The sequence below is a fragment of the Python bivittatus genome, unplaced genomic scaffold (genome assembly GCF_059951505.1).
Source record: "Python bivittatus isolate LINGU-HERP-01145 unplaced genomic scaffold, Pbiv_v1 ctg000080_np1212, whole genome shotgun sequence".
Lineage (NCBI taxonomy): Eukaryota > Metazoa > Chordata > Lepidosauria > Squamata > Pythonidae > Python > Python bivittatus.
The window spans coordinates 7,126,582-7,143,219 of NW_028277035.1; the positions used below are offsets into that span (position 1 = coordinate 7,126,582).

Below are 16,638 nucleotides of genomic sequence, written 5' to 3' on the forward strand. Positions count from 1 at the left end.
TCAACAAAACAATTTCAGATATTACATGGAGTATGACTAAAATGTGCATTATCACCCTTGCCATTTAATAAGCATTTTGAAGGTCCTTACAAATAATCTTTAAAAGAATGTTATGAGTTATAAATATTACTGGGACAATAATAAATTATGTCATGCAAGTAAATCTTAGGGGATGGATGGATGGATGGATGGATGGATGGATGGATGGATGGATGGATGGACGCTTTTTGAAAAATAAACTTCTTTGTTGTTAGTACTTAAAGCTGGAACTTCGTTGGCAGATTATATGCTGTATGTGTTTTGTATGAAGTAGATGCATGGACAGTGACTCAAATGACAGTTAAGAGAATAGAAGCCTTTTCAATGTGGACTTTATATTATTACTTAAAATATCATGGATTGAACATATACAGAATGAGATTGCACTTCAGAGAATAGGCAAAGGTAGAGAAATTGTGAATACTATCAAGAGAAGGGAATATCAATATTTAGGACATGTGACACAATGAGATATAACTAATAATACAAGGAAAGATTCAATAGAAATACAGAGCTGGAAGGTGATGCATATCCTGGCTAAAAAATCTATGTACTATATTTGACAAAAATAAAATGTCCTTGTTTTGGACAATAACATTAAAAGAACAAATGGCATTGATAGTTTCCAACGTCCAGTAGGAGAAGTCACTAAAAAAGAGAGAGAGTGAGAGAAAGAGAGAGATAAATTTTTGGGGGCAATTTATTTCCAGTGCCTGGTGGATCTCTCTTTTTTGCAACCACAACTCTGTTTTAGCAGAGGATCTTCTCTGGATGGTTATCCTGTTGAATAATATAAGAGGTGCATTAAATTTTTGCCCGAGTATTTTTGGAAGTTTATAATGAAGCCTTTTTAAACTCTGTTTTTCTATGTAACTCTTCTCTGATTTTGAAGCCTGGTAAAAACCTTTCTGACTCTACAAGATACCATTTGATTCCTTTGATAAAACATTGAGATAAAATACTAACAACAACACTGATGTGTAGACTATGGGATATTCAGAAAAATTGCAGTCAGAAGTAGTAGTCTTATTGAATGTGAAAAAGACCATTAATATGGTACCATAGACATTTTTGAAGCATGTTTTGGTAGGATATGGATTGCCTCTATATTTTTAATTAAACGGGTCAACATATGGTTTCTATTTCTTCTGCTAGGAGTATTACAAAGGAAATTAATTCATCCATTAAAATATCAAGGAGAAATCCATTACAATATCATGCAGAAATATCCTTACTTTGGCTTTAGAATTTTTAGGCAAATGGAAGACATTTTGGATGTAACCGTGGCTGGAATTGAGCATAAAACATTATGATAATATAGTCTATCTAATTGATAATTACTGTATGTGCAGCTTGAAACAAAAAATGTCATTGTTCTGTATTTAGACTAAACACCTTGTGGCTTAGAAGAACAACCAGAACATTCTGGACAGGTCATGATCCAAACTGAAGTCATTTAGGTTCATCTGGAATCTGGCCAAGACAAATCTGGAGAGGTCATAAGGGGCAAATTATGGCAAGGCTGGTATGTCTTGTCCTCTCTCCCTTCTGTCCACTTCCCATTCTTCCCAACATATTATTTCCTCTTAATCTCCCCTTAGCCACTGTCACTCTTGAATTCAAGTGTAGCACACCTGCCAAGCCCACCCAGGCCCATCCAGCATTTCATGTTTTTTCTTTACCTGTTGCTGCTGCCCTGCCTGTACTAACCCCTCCCACCAGCCCTATCTCTCCACTACCACATACCACTGTCCTTCCTTTTTCTCACTAACTCCCATCCTTGAAGACTTTTGCCAAAGTACACATGCTTTAGATTCAGGTATGGACCAAACATGCATGCTCTAGTTCCATGCATAAATAAATTGTGTATGGTTTGGCCTGCTCAGAGACTGATGCATACATAGAACACTCTGTGCACTGAATGTTTTGCACATCCCTAGTTATACAGTATTGCCTCATTTAGATAGCTGGGTTGGTCTTTATCCATATTATTACTAGATACAGCAAACACTAAAAATGTTTCTACATAACTGTTTACATATGCTGGCTAACCTTGGCAAATAGAATAGGAATTCTTGAGTCTAAATGATACTGCAATGGAAGTGAGTAGGTGCTCTTTTGCAACATTTAAGAACCCAAAATGTCTGCTTTGCTTTGAAGGATTTATTTGGGAAATATAGTTGCTGTGATAAATACATTTTATACTTTGATCATTTAAAAAAAAATCTTATTACATGTGGCACGCATGTAATGTCTATTACATAATAGTACAAATTATACCATAATTATAACAAAATTATTTATAACAAAATTATTTATAAATAAAACTGAAAGCAACTTTTGGTTGTATGGAGACAAATGAAATATCAGAGTTAACATATGGAATAAGTAGATTTCCCAATATTCTAGCGGCAGTGTATAATTTGTAATAAGGAGGAGTACAGAGAATTAAGTAGGCCTTCTCAGTTTTTGGTTTGGGATGACTTTTCCCTTGGTGCTGACATTATCATTATTTTTTACCAAGTTAATACCTGGCTATTTATTCTAGTGGTGTGTTTAGTTGATTGTAAAATAGAATGGGTTTTCTTTGTTTGTTTCATACTATATGAGTTTTTTAAAAAAATTATTATTTTATTTCTTGGCTGTGGTATGCTTAAAGTGTGTATCTAAAGCACATTTTTATCCATGAAGGATGTACTGATTTACCTTCCTGAATACTTCTGGTTTTTATATACTTTACATTTTTTCTATATTGATTTGTCTTATGGTTAGTATTTATATTGATCTGCATAATTTTACTTTTAATATGAATTTATGGAGATGAGGAATTATATGCCACTCAGTTGGCTTTGACTGGAACAGCTTATAAGCATTGTCAATAAATAAACAAATAATCACATAGAATAAGGTCATTAACTATCAGCAATGTCTTTTCGGATAGTGCTCTTCGAGGGCTGCAGAGAAGTATAAAAAGTTCACAATTGTTCTCAAGTATTCTTAAATTCTGAGTATAGTTAGTAAGGGTGTATAAGCCATCCCTTTCTCCCTACATCCATGCATTTTACTCGTCCTTTTATCCCTTCTTCTCTCTGGTCTTGTTATGAGATCTGAAGGAGGCTTGTTCTCACATTCACTGAATGCAAATACTATGCTTTATCTGGAATGGAGCCTTGATAAAGTGTGGAGAGCTATATTGTTATTCAGGTAAACACAAATCTACTTCCTTTTTCTTTTTTTCTCAGAATGAGCTCAGGGAAATGTAGGAGAAGATGGGATGTGGGGATGTTGAAGACAGGGTCACCATATATCCAGTACACAGTTTAGCTTTCAGATATTCATTAAAATGCATGAAGAAGGCTGTACTCTGAACTATTTGTAGTCTTCTGGTTTATTGAGATTTCAGTAGGAATTACTGAAAACTAAGCTAGATTGTAGTTGCACCCGAATTCTGTTACCTATTTGGCTACCTTTTTATTCATATCCAAGCAGCTGAAGAATACTGAATATGCTTCACAATTTTGTCTTAGCAATTTTAATACTTGTCTTCTGCTAGCCAGTACTTTTTGGAAATGAAGTTGCAATAATTACCATCAACAATTTCATTCTATGGTTGAATTTATAAAGCAGAATACTGTATATTTTATTTTTTCAGAGGAGTGTTATTCTAATTGTGTGGTAGCAACGTTTCAAAGTACAAATTTGGAATCATGTATAATCTGTATTTTTCTCTACTAACTTTCATAGGGTACTTTTCCACATGGAATTGACATTGTAACTACAGCTGATTATTTTGCTGTTGGTAACAGAGCTAATTGTTTTCTTAATATAAGGTAAGAATAACTTAAATGTAAAGCAAACGCAGAAACATAAAAGTGTTGTTCTTTAAAATTTATCTTCATGCTTCTACTTGTGGCCATGTTAATTTATAACGCTGGGAGAAGATGAGCATGGTTCTACAGTACTCTTTGTTGAGTGAACTGTGAAATGCTAGCATTTTATCGTTTTTAGATTAGAACAGTCTAATCAGAAGAAATTTCAGAGTCCACATAATCAAATTCTTGATTTAGAAGAAAGACTGGGTATAAGAGAAGATCTATCTGTTAGGCAGGATTTCATGGTAGTGAGGTCATGAGGTAGTAAGTTATCTTTGCTAGCATTGAAGTATGTCATATCCAAAGGCTCAGGAGCCCAACAGGAATCTGATGTAGACTGAATGTGAACAAACCCTAATTCAAAAGAGACCCTCTACACCCCTTTTATGACTTTCCAGCCTGAGAATGTAAGCCTCAGATTATCTGAATGCTCAGATTCAAATATTTTCTTAGTTTTTACTGTTTCCCAGACATGCAAATGTTTCATACTTCAGAAAGGGCCAGGGACTTTTAAACTACAGCAAACAAGGGGAGCTAAGAAATTCAGCCTTCTTAAGACCTCTGTTGTGCACAGGCAAGTGCTTAAAGAACGCCAAAATGTCCCTTAAAACTCACTGCTCAAAGCAACACTTTGTTTTGGCAGTACACATAACAGAAGTGTTGTCTGTACATGTACCTACATGCTCAGACAGCATGGAGAAGCTCTTGAAATATCCGCACTGCATTTCTGAGAGGATGCGGTGCTTGGACACTTCAAGCTCTAGTTTAGATGGCCCTTCACAGAGCAACTGTCTTTACAGTTCTTAAAGTGTTGTGTTCTGACAGAGCTCAGATCTGCCTCTAGCACTCATTATGAGTATCTGTCCTTATCCAGCTTTCCTGCCTTTTCTGACTGGATTGAGACAGAATGCAGCCTTTAGTTTTGACTGTTTCCATAGTTGGGAGAGAGGATGATTTAATATAGCTCTTTTCTGGAAATATTTAAATGTTACACGTCAGATTTTTTTTTTCTGACATAGCAGAGTATTCAAAACTATAATACCATACTCTGAAATGATTTGGCCAAACTCTTACCAATTCAGCCTGTGTAACTATAGATCAGGTCTAAACCAAAATGTACCCTGACCATCAGGTTGAATTCTCAAATCTGTGGAATAAAATCCACATAGCCACTTGAATATGAGTGGACTAATGGTGAGGTGAATGATCCTGGTTGAAGATTTTGCAAGCTTCTGTTTTGTGGGAGGACCCATGTCCAAGAAAGGAGGCCTTTAGGAAAGAAGATCTCTCTGTTCTAGGTAGGTGGCACATTCTTCATAAATATAGTCTGACTTCTTGCCTGGGCTTTGTGAGAACTCCTGCTTTAGGAAGAAAGTATCTTAACATATTAAAAAGTTGAAGAGTGTGCTCTCTTATTTCTGTTACATAGGTCCTAAGTTACAGTATTTCTGATCCTTTAATCTGTAAGGATTAACACTTTTCCATGGTACTCCACCCTTCTTTCCTACACCTTCTTCCTACACACAGCCAGTTTCTCAACTCCTTTTTCCGTGGCTAAAGAAAAACAAGAGAATGCCAGTGGGGCAGGCGGCAGTTCTTTCCAGTTTTTCTTAAACTGCTGGCTAAGAATAATGATAATTATGGGTTATTTAATATGACCTGAAATACAAAGTTTCCATTCTTTGGAAAAGGTGATGATCAGATTTGATAGTAATATGCTCAAAGATTTGATGGTAACCCTCATGATTCTTACTGATTGCTGACTTAGAGGCTTGGCCTTCTGTAGGATTGACAAATTCTTTTAGGATGGCTTTTTAAGTGATGCACACATAAATGAAAAGGTCTGACTCCATGATAGGGGATTTTTATTAAGGAATTTCCTGGCTTTTTTCCTTTTACTCTGTTCTCTCCCCAGTCTTCCTCAATGCATTCCTTCCTCTTTTGGAAGGAATAGAAAAATTTGGGACCTTTGGGTTCTAGTTTTCCACAGGGGCTCTTCCATCTTCCTTAATGCTGGCCTGTTTGCCAGTGTTTTAGGGCTCTGCTTTTCAGACCCCAGCATGATTCAAGGTTACAGACTGCTTGTCCAGAGACATGGCTGTAATTATTCCCTTTCCTTTTGCTGTTTGGGGTTGGCCATTGGTCTCCTTTGGTTGGCCAAGGTTGCTTTGCTTTGTGCCAGGAACTATAACTGACCTTGGTTACTGGTGGCTGCTTCTGCATGTCTGTTTATCCAGGTGAGCTGCTCTTCTGCTCGTTCAAACAGCTGTTTTCAACTTTCTTTTTCCAAATCGTAGCATATACGATATGAGAAAAGACAACGAGGGAGGTATGCCAGCAGTCTTCAAATACTTGAAAGGATGTCATGTAAAAAGGTCAAGGCCTATTATCTCCTGTTTTAGAGTAAATGATACAAAATAACAGATTTAAGTTACAGGAAGGAAGATTCCAGTTGATTGTTAAAAAAGAACTTCCTAACAGGAAGTTAAGAGTAATTTGTTAGTAGAACTAATTACGCAGAGAATGGAAGCTTCCCCTTCACCTGGTGTGTTCATCTCTCTGAGATGCTTTAATTAGGGTTTCTATATTCAGCAGGAATTGATGGCCTAAATGGTCTCTTTGAACTTTATAGTTCTATCCTATGATTTTGTGCATATAGCACTAATCAAAGAATTGAAGAAGAGAAAGGTCAGGAATCAACAGTTAATTCTAAAGTTGTTTTATTTGCTTCTAAAGTTAATTTTATATATGGATTTAAGGCAGCATCTATTAATTCTTATGGTTGGAGGAATGGTACTGTCTCAGTCAACTGGTAATCCAGTGACAACTCAGTTTGTATCCAATACTGAATATTATTTGTTTTCCTAATGCTGTGAATTCTTAGTTGGAAAGTAGAGTTGATATATGTAAGCTTCTCTGTTTTGGTTCATGCTGCACAGTTACCCTAATTCTGCATTTTTATAATTTATTTATATTTATTTATACATCACATTTATATAGCCGCCCATGTCACAAAGTGACTCTGGGTGGCATACAACAATTAAAATAAAATACCAAATAAATAAAAACAGGCATTACCTGTTATTATTCTGTTATTATCAGAATAAAAGTTCTTATCAGAATAAGATAAAAAGTTATTATCAGAATAAAAATGTAATCACAAATAATGTATAAGTAAAAAAAATGCCACAGATGAAACTAATGGGCAATGGAATTTGATGTGCTTGAAAGAAAAATAGGATTTTAAGAAGCAACTTCATTTTAACTGCAGTTATTCTAGCAAACAACAGTAAGGAAAAGGTACTGCAATAATTTATGTCCCATTTAATCTTGTGCAGAAGATCACAGTTATATGTTTTTAAACTAGATTTGAGTGTTCATAATCATTGCTCCTAAATATTTAAATCTCCCTAGACTAATATTGTATAACTTAAAATCCTATAAGTTAAAAACCTGTAAATTCTTGAAGCTGCTTCTATGATTTTATCAATAGCAGAAAATTTATCAAATTTTATTTCTAAACCTGCTACTGGATAAAATTTAGATATGTAATCAAATTTCAATTGACATGCATCTCTCTGGATTTTAAGAAAACATGAATTTATAATCTGCAATAATTGATTACAAAATATTCTGTTTTCTATATTTTGAATAGTTTTTATAATCTATAATAGAACAAAATTGGTTAGAGAGGGCATTCTTGTGAAATACATGGATGTCTAATCTACTGATTCTAATCACTACTTGAGCTCGTAAATATAACTGATTTAATTATAAAGACGAACATGTGTCTTATCTTGATAGCAGTATACCCTCTTATGAATCACAAGCACTATACTTTAAATATTGGAGGTGTAACAGATGGTTATTGCCCTCCAGTTTCTTGCTTGTGAGTTTCCAGAGTATGCTCTATGAAGCAAATTTTGCACCATATGGGCCTTTTTATAGTCTAGTGAAAAAAATGGGAAAAAAATATTTCTTTTAAAATTGATGGTATACAAATCTTTGACAGAACTACTGGTAGTCCTTGACTTACGACCATTCATTTAGTGACCATACGAAGTTACGATGGCACTGAAAAAAGTGACTTATGACCGATCCTTGCACTTACGACCATTGCAGCATATCTGTGCTCACCTGATCAAAATTTGGGTGCTTGGCAACTGGCGTGTATTTATGACAGTTCTAGTGTCCCAGGGTCATGTGATTGCCATTTGTGACCTTCCCAGCTGGCTTCTGACAAGGAAAATCAATGAGGAACTACATGATTTGATTAACAACCGTGTGATTTGCTTAACGACTGCCACAAAAAATGTCATAACTGCCCTACGAACAGTCACTCATGCCCTCGTTATCTCCCAGATAGACTACTGCAATGCGCTCTACATGGGGCTACCCTTGAAGAATATTCGGAAGCTCCAGCTGGTCCAGAATGCGGCCGCGCGAGCAATTTTTGGGGCCCGAAGAAGGACCCATATAACACCTTTGCTCCGTGAGCTGCATTGGGTACCGGTTTGCTTCCGGGTCCAATTCAAGGTGTTGGTTATCACCTTTAAAGCCCTACATGGCATGGGGCCAGGCTACCTGAAGGACCGCCTCGCCCCCACGATCTCAACCCGTCCCACCCGAACTCACAGAGAGAGCATGCTTCAGATCCCCACGGTAAAAGAACTTCATTTAGCGGGATCCAGAAGGCAGGCCTTCTCCGCCGTGGCCCCCGCCCTCTGGAACATCTTGCCCCCGGAGGTGAGACAGGCTCCCTCACTCCAGGCCTTTCGGAGGGATTTGAAGACCTGGCTCTGCCATCTGGCCTGGGGCAGGGAGGGAGGATATCAGAAATGGGGTTGGCTGGCCCCTTAGCGGCCTGGTGTGGCCCCCATCGGCCTCTTGGATTTTTTAGTTTTTTTATTTTTTAATGCTTGGTTTTTATAACTTTTAATTGTATTTATGTTTTTAGTGTGTTGTAAGCCGCCCAGAGTCCCCCATTGTGGGGAGATGGGCGGGGACAAGTTAAATAAATAAATAAAATAAAATAAATAAAATCAGGTGCAGTTAACTTAACAAGTTTTCTGGTCCCTATTGTGGTCATAAGTCGAGGACTATCTGTATTAAGAAAATAAATCAGTTTCTTTGCTGAAGATAGGAATATGGCCTCAATATTATTTGAAACAAGTTTTGAACAACCTTCCTGGTTGTGATTTTTGTGCATTTCTTCAATCTCCTCAGTGTATATGTTGCTGGGTTTCCTGAGTATACACAGCCAATGATTGATCATCTGATTAACATGAAGATCAACCACTGGGATAGGTATGTTTAATTGTGCTAATGTGTTGTGATTCGTAATTTGATCATAAAAAGTCATTTTCTAAAATGTGTTATCAATATAATTTTTATTTCTTCTTTGAACTGGAAATTCACATTTCTAACAAATTGCTAACATTAGTTCACTTATTTCTGAAGTTTGTGACATCATTCAAATCAAGTTTGCTAATGAAATGAATTAATACCAATTTTTTTTTTTGATTCTGTAATTTTGAGATTCTATCATGTCTTCATTGTTTTGACTGAGATGCTTTTATGAACTTAGTTAATATGATTATCTGTATATTAATTAATAATGGTGAATCCTTAGCTTATATGCTCTTATTTCATTTTTTTTGTTTTTGTCCCTTCAAATTATTATTGACTCCTGACAACTGCCTAGATTAATCCCTGCAGTCTTCTTGGCAAGGTTTTTTGGAAATGGTTTGCCATTGCCTCCTTCCTAGGGCTGAGAGAGTGACTGGCCCAAGGTCATCCATCTGGCTTTGTGCCTAAGGCAGGACTAGAATTCACAGTCTCCTGGTTTCTAGCCTGATGCTTTAACCACCATGAAGAAATCAGGCAGTACAGGCATCTAGAGGAGGAAGAAATAGAAGGGGCAGTACAAAGTGAACACTAGTTTGCTTTCTGATAAAATAGTGGTAACTATTTTATGAGAGTACATATTGTGTCAGCATTTCAAATGTGCTCACCGCTCCAAAAAATGAACTCATGGTTCATTCTGTTTTTCTCCTGGAACACAGTGATCTGGACATACTGAGGGGTGGTTCACTGGGTTCTGAAAGTGATTATTCCAGAAAAGAAAGTGCATAGCAGAGTTACAGACCACAGCTTCTATGAAAAAGTTACTGGATCCCTACTTTAGCAGCTTCAATTTTATTGATAAGAGACTTTGGACAATCTCTTTCCAGGAAGCCCAACAGTAGTTTCATTTAGTCACTAACACTGTGTCTTCATTTGTGTGTTTTTAAGTACTCGTCCATGAGTGAGTGGCATAGAAATATGTAAAATAAATTACATGTATATATTGGTTCCCTCTCTTTTCCCAATTTTCTAGTGTTATTCGGGAGTTTTCATCCAAAGCTCTGCATAATCTCACTCCACTGGCTCCTGAATATATGACCAGGGAAGGTGAGTACAAACACTCTTACATTCTAAAGTGCCTAGAATGAGTGCAGTAAGAAACCAACACTTTATCTTATGTTGCAGACTTACAAACTATATAGGGACCTTGATCAAAAAAGTTACTTAGCAGTATATATTTAGATATGAATTTATGCAGAATTAAATTCCATTGCATTCAACAGGCCTTGGTCCAGTTAGGTGGATGTAAGATTGCATCCTGAGTGTCTGTGGTTCACAGATTAATTCCAATTCTCAAGACTTTATTATTGATTAAATGTATAAATGTATAAAGCCATCATTTTAAAAATAAAATTTCTGTGCTTAATTCCAACCAATATTAGAGAGACTATTATACTGTGTTAAATGCTGAGAACTGTTCCAATCTTTCTTTTGCTTAACATGTGACAGACTTTCCAGTAATCTCTATTATGCTAATTATTCATTTTTTAAACATCTTGTATGTATTTAAAATTAATTAACAATAAATCATGAATAGAAGTCAGGAACAAAGATTGTGATTATCATTATCATTATTATTAATTTTTAACAAACAAGTTTCTGTACTTCAAGCAGAAATGTAAGTTTAACGTAACAAGTGTAAAGTGGACATAGGTGGATGTTATTTTTGCCCTAAGCTTGCAGTTAGTAATTAGGTAGCTCAAATGTCAGCCTAACTGAAGAGTGCTGTAAAAGGGATGAATCCTAGGCTAGGAATCATTAGGAAGGTTATTTAAAAAGCTGCTAATAGTGCTTTTATAAATTTGGGGTGTGACCACACTTGGAACGCTGAACAGTTCTAGTCTCTGAGTTTAAAAGAGGATATTGTAAGGTAGGAAATGGTGCAGGAAATGGTGCAGGAAATAATAACCAAAATGAGTATGAGGACTGAAGCAAAGACTAGGGTATTTGGGATTTTTTAGCTTAAAATAAAGATGGATAGACAAGTATGAATTACCTGTCTCCATTTACTTTGTTAGAATTTGGGGTGATCCACTCAAACTTAATGCAGTAACAAGAAATATTGTAGAGCATGCTGCCATCAGATAAGCAACTTAGATGGATTTTAAGACAAGACTGATAAATTCAGGCAATCAAATTATACTAGCCTTGATGTCACTGTATTGCCAACTATGGTGGGAGAGGGCTAATGCCCTCCTGTCCATACTTGCAAGTTTCCTAAATGCACAAAATGCTAAAATAGAATGGTCCTTTCCTGATCCAGCAAGGCTTATCTTGCATTCTTATGTTTGTAGTCTCTGTGGCTTCTTTGCCCTTTTAAAAACCCTGCTAGTCTTCCATTTTCCAATTTACCTTGAGAAAACATGTTCTCTCTAGAAAATCTCTGTACAGAATTATGTGTGTAATCATTTACCTTATCCCTTTTCATATTGTTTGTCATACAGTTTTACCAAAACTGCTGCCACTAGCAGTTGGCATAGATCTCCATACTCGTCATGGAGCAATTCTGGCCTGTGCTGAGATCACCCATGCTTTGAGTCTTCTAGCAGAAGAAAATAAGAGGTAACATCAATAATATTGATTTAGGTGTCTTTTTATCCTTAACCTGTTTCACCATTTCATGTAAAAGTCTTAGAAAATGATAACTTCATAGAAATATATTTTTTCAGAGTATCGTAAAGCAATTAATATTTTCCTGATTCCTATATGAAGAAAGTTTAAACGTACAACTCAACTACAAATATGGTTGTTCGATTACTGTTTATTTAATATGAAATACATAAATCTTAGAAGTATGTATTTATTGCTGTCGCTTAGCGGTAACTTTCATACACTAGTGAAAGATCACTGTGTTAATTCAGGTAGATGCTAAATTAAATCATTGTGTTGATGTAAATTTGTTTCCAAAGGTATCATTTCTTTAATTTCCAGGCCTGTTGAACATATTTAGTGAATTGTTTTCTCTTAAATATAAACTTACGGCGAATGTCTGACTTGGTCATGTACTCTAGAAGTTTCTAACACATTTTGTAAAGTTGGTTTAGTTTAACAAGAAAAGCAGCTTTTTGAAAAGTATAAGCCAGAAAGAAAAAAAGTACATGAAGGAACTATAACTATCATTTCCCAAAGAACAATAGAATGCATAACGGAGGACTTGCTGAAGAGTTGCTGTGATGAAAAAACAGTTTGCAATAGCAAATAGTTAAAAAAAATCCTTACCATGGATTTTTATTTTGTGAATGTCACAGAGGGCATTTGTAATGTTGGGGTGGTGTCTCATCCACAAGCAAGTAGGCAGAGTTCATCTTCTCATTTTCACTTTCCAGCTGGAAGAGCCATCTCAGACCCCAGATTGGCCAGGTGGGCATGATAGTCCCTATAGGGATTGAAATGCACATTTGGAATAGGTATAACTAAGTACTGAAAATCTAAACAAACAAAACAGGTCAAATGGGTAACACAGAAGAAAAGAGTAAAGAAAGAGAATCTCCTCTAACTCTGTCAACTTCCCTAATGTGTAGTGATGGTAATACTGCTGCTCTTGTTTTAGAGAGCTTTGCTATATTTTTATTTAGTCCTAGAAAAAAGGAGTGGGTCACATGCCCTCCATGATACTCACAAAATAGAAATTCACAGTAAGATAATTTCTCCTTACAGAGGGCATTTGTAACCTTGGGATGTTACAGAACAGTATTGGAAAGAGGACAAGAGTCAGAAACTTGCACTGTCGGAAGAAAACCCATAGCTAAAAGGAGCTGCTTCAGGCTGGGTAGGTCAGTAGATTAAAAGGCATAGTTAGGTCTAAGTGCTGTTCTGCATATTTATTATCAGATATGTCTGAACCAGGCCATGCTTCAAACATCTAGAAGTGGTAGATGCAGACATGAATGTCCCCTAAAGAGCTAAAAAAGCTTCAGAAAAATAATTTTCTACAGTCCTTTCTGAAGAACCAAAGTGCTCTCTGCAAAATGAAGAAAGAAAATACTGCTATGAAGTACGGAGGGATTACATTAGGGGGAAAAAACCCTGCTCTGATACCAGACAGGACAGATTTGGGGATTGAGACTGTTTCTCACTCTCTGGAGTCAAAGTGAAAAGTTGTACCTGCATCGTCTCTCCAAGAAGAGACTTCATACTGAGATTGCAAAAGCTGTCTTTGAGAACAGTAAAAGAAAAATTCTTACTGTTATCAGGGATTTCTTTCACTGTTGCTGTCATCTATCAGCTTTTTGTAGTTTGCCTCTGTAGATCAGAAAAGTGGTCACAGAAGTTGTCGTATAACAGTGTTTAAATTGTCTTACTATTTTTTCACCCATTAGTTAGGTAAATCCCCTCATGAGTGCAATTTTTAAAATTATTTTGAATTATTTATTTCCTATATTCTGTTATTAAATGTGAACTCCTATCTAGGAGTCCACATTCATCAGATACAAAAGGGTATTATTAATGAGAAGTATATGCTTAGTGTACTTTGACTGTGAGTATATGCCCAGCATAGTTCAATTCTTTTTCTTTACATCTGACTTCTACTCATAGTGAAAATCTGTAGAGATTTCTCCTTATCAGTCTTCTAAAAGCCACTACAAAGGGACCAAGGCTCAGATATTATTCCAATAACCGATGGATATAGGATGCAAACCATTATCTGCATTTTCCTCTGTTTCTTTATCATAGTTACTAGAGAACTAGAAAATTTAATCATTTGTGAATCAATATTTTTTCAGGTTTTTTGGGTAATATTTTAAACTTAAAGGATTAGAATTATGGGTTGTTGTAGAGTAATGCATGGTATTTTTTTTACCTAAGTAAGGGTAGGTAGATAGTTTATTGCATTGAAGGGAATGTGAGGGTAGGTGGAAGAATACGTATTTTCAGAATAGAGGGCAGCAGTTGGCTTGAAATCATGCTTCATGTAGTTTAATCTGTTGGTCTTCCATTCTTTATTTTGTATTGAGTGAAGACAGTGTTTTTTCTATATCCCATTCAGAACTATGATGGGTTAGTTGCACTATATAAGGTGCTAAAATTACTAGAGAGAGCCAGTTTTGTGTAGTGATTAAGGACACCAAGCTACAAACGGGGAGACTGTGAGTTCTAGTCCTGCCTTAGGAACAAAACCAGCTGGGTGACTTTGTGCCAGTCACTCTCTCAGCCCTAGGAAGGAGGCAAGGGCAAATCACTTCCAAAACGCTTGCCAAGAAAACTGCAGGGACTTGTCCAGGCAGCCTCCAGGAGTCAATGCTGACTCAAAGGCACCAAAAAACAAACAACAAAACAAAAAAATCCTCGGCTTTGTGTTTTGATTATTTATCTACACTTGCCATGGCAAAGATTTTTTGTTAAGATTTTGGAAATTTATGTATGTGGTAATTTTCCTGTTCTTTTGAAGTGCTCCTTTGGGGTTGTGTGTGTATGTGTGTGTGTTTATCTTATATATTGTTAAAATCAGGTTTTAGAAAGGAGATATTGAACATGAATCTATGAAACATAATTTTAGAATAAATTAAATGAACCTAGCAAAAAAATTGCTTTTATCACAACCAAGAATTAAAAATACTGGGAGGAAAATCTGATGTTCATGTGTGGGGAGGGGATGCTGATAATAGCCACAGAATTTTCACAATGTTTACATTTAAAAAAGAATCAAATAGCTACTTGGAGAAAAAATTGCTACAACTATTTAATGTCAAATAATACTACATTGATTTAAAATGCTTTTAAATTTTGCAGGCTTATTTCATTTTATTTGGATGAAAAAACTTTGGAAGGACTTAAGCAAATTCATGTGGAGGTTAGTATATATTATGTCTACTGAAAAGTTATTTTTGCAGATGTACCTTTTAAATAGGAAAAAATGCCTTTCTATTTAACAAATAATACAAACAATGTTTAAAGCAGTGGACTTAATTTGAAGCCATGCCACATTTATCATATTATCATTGTTAATTGATAATTTATCTCTTTTCTTTTACCGTGGCCTAGTGAAAGAAAAAAGGTTGTTAGGTGAAACGGAAGTGTTTGTTATTATTAAACTCATCCAGTAATACATTTTCTTTTCACCCCTTTCCCCAAACAAACTCATGATCCACAGTTTGAAAAGCACTGGAATCAATGAAAATTCTTAATGTAAAATCCATTCTTTTACAGCTTTGTCGTCGTCAGTTGTATAGGTAAGATAATTAATGTCAAATCGACTGTTATAATTTTGAGAATGAGTTTTTGAGGAATAAATAAACATGCTTCTGAAATATGTAATCCTTTTTGTGTAAGAATTTACAGTTTTTGTTTTTAAATTAAAAAAAAAAGCTTCCTCCCTCCCTCCCTCCCTCCCTCCCTCCCTCCCTTTATACTGTGTACACACACACACACACACACGCACATACTTAGATGAATGAATGAATGAATGAATGAATGAATGAATGAATGAAGGAATCTTTTTTTAAAAATAATTTTTAAAAATATGTAATTTGTCACCACCCATCTCATTAAAAAATTGCTCTGGGCGGTTTACAGAGAAGCTAAAATCAATTAAAAATACAATATAAAATAGTCCTGAATAAATAAGAAATAAATATAATCCAAGAATTCTATATGAAAGTGCTTCTAGTGATAGAGACCATGACTGTGATAAAGAAGATTTGTTTGTCAGGAATGGAGCAGGCTCATCTTAGAAGTTCATTCATGTTGGATACCTATCCTGTGAAGTATGTGGCGAAGTATTACAAGGATATGCATAGACTTTATAGTACCAATGAGCTATTTAAAAAGTAGACAGCATTTTGTCATCCTAGACAAGAAAAAAAAAATCACTATTAGCGTTCACTGAAACACATAACATTGGTTCATGAAAGAACCAAGAGCTTTTAGATAGTTGGGAAATTAAACTTTTGTTCTTAGCCTTCAATAATAAAAACGGTTTGCCTCTAGTAGTTCCTCAAGCAATTGCATAGAGAACATCCTTCCTTTTAACAGCACAGAATATAGATTGCTGTGTATGAGTATACAAATGTACACACTATATTCTGCACACCACCCCAAATACATAAGGCTAAAGTTTTTTCTTTTTTCCACCTGATTCTTACTTACCTGAATATCTTATTTACTAGCTTGTAGCTACTTCTAAGAAATCATCATGAATGGATGTGTGCTTTACTAGGCAGCAGTGCATTATTTGGTGTGCAAATTACAAAAAATGTATCTTTTAAAGGGGATGCATTATGCAGTTGCCTCCAAATATATGCTACATGTAACCAGGAAAAAAAGGAAAGAAGTGTCTGGCAGAATTACAGTAGTAGCAAGTGGAGTCTGTTGCAATTTTTCA

At 35.6% G+C, this 16,638-nt stretch overlaps 1 protein-coding gene across 3 annotated transcripts in view; it reads left to right on the top strand.

Moving 5' to 3' along the window:
- Nucleotides 1-16,638, top strand: part of TBCD (tubulin folding cofactor D) — a 183,534-nt gene that overhangs the window by 116,170 nt on the left and 50,726 nt on the right. For all 3 annotated transcript variants that reach the window (XM_088133455.1, XM_088133453.1, XM_088133454.1), the window contains exons 18-23: nt 3,784-3,869; nt 9,138-9,218; nt 10,291-10,364; nt 11,762-11,879; nt 15,048-15,108; nt 15,465-15,487. In XM_088133455.1, coding sequence (XP_087989581.1) covers nt 3,784-3,869; nt 9,138-9,218; nt 10,291-10,364; nt 11,762-11,879; nt 15,048-15,108; nt 15,465-15,487 — 443 coding nt within the window. The remainder of the gene's footprint in view (nt 1-3,783; nt 3,870-9,137; nt 9,219-10,290; nt 10,365-11,761; nt 11,880-15,047; nt 15,109-15,464; nt 15,488-16,638) is intronic.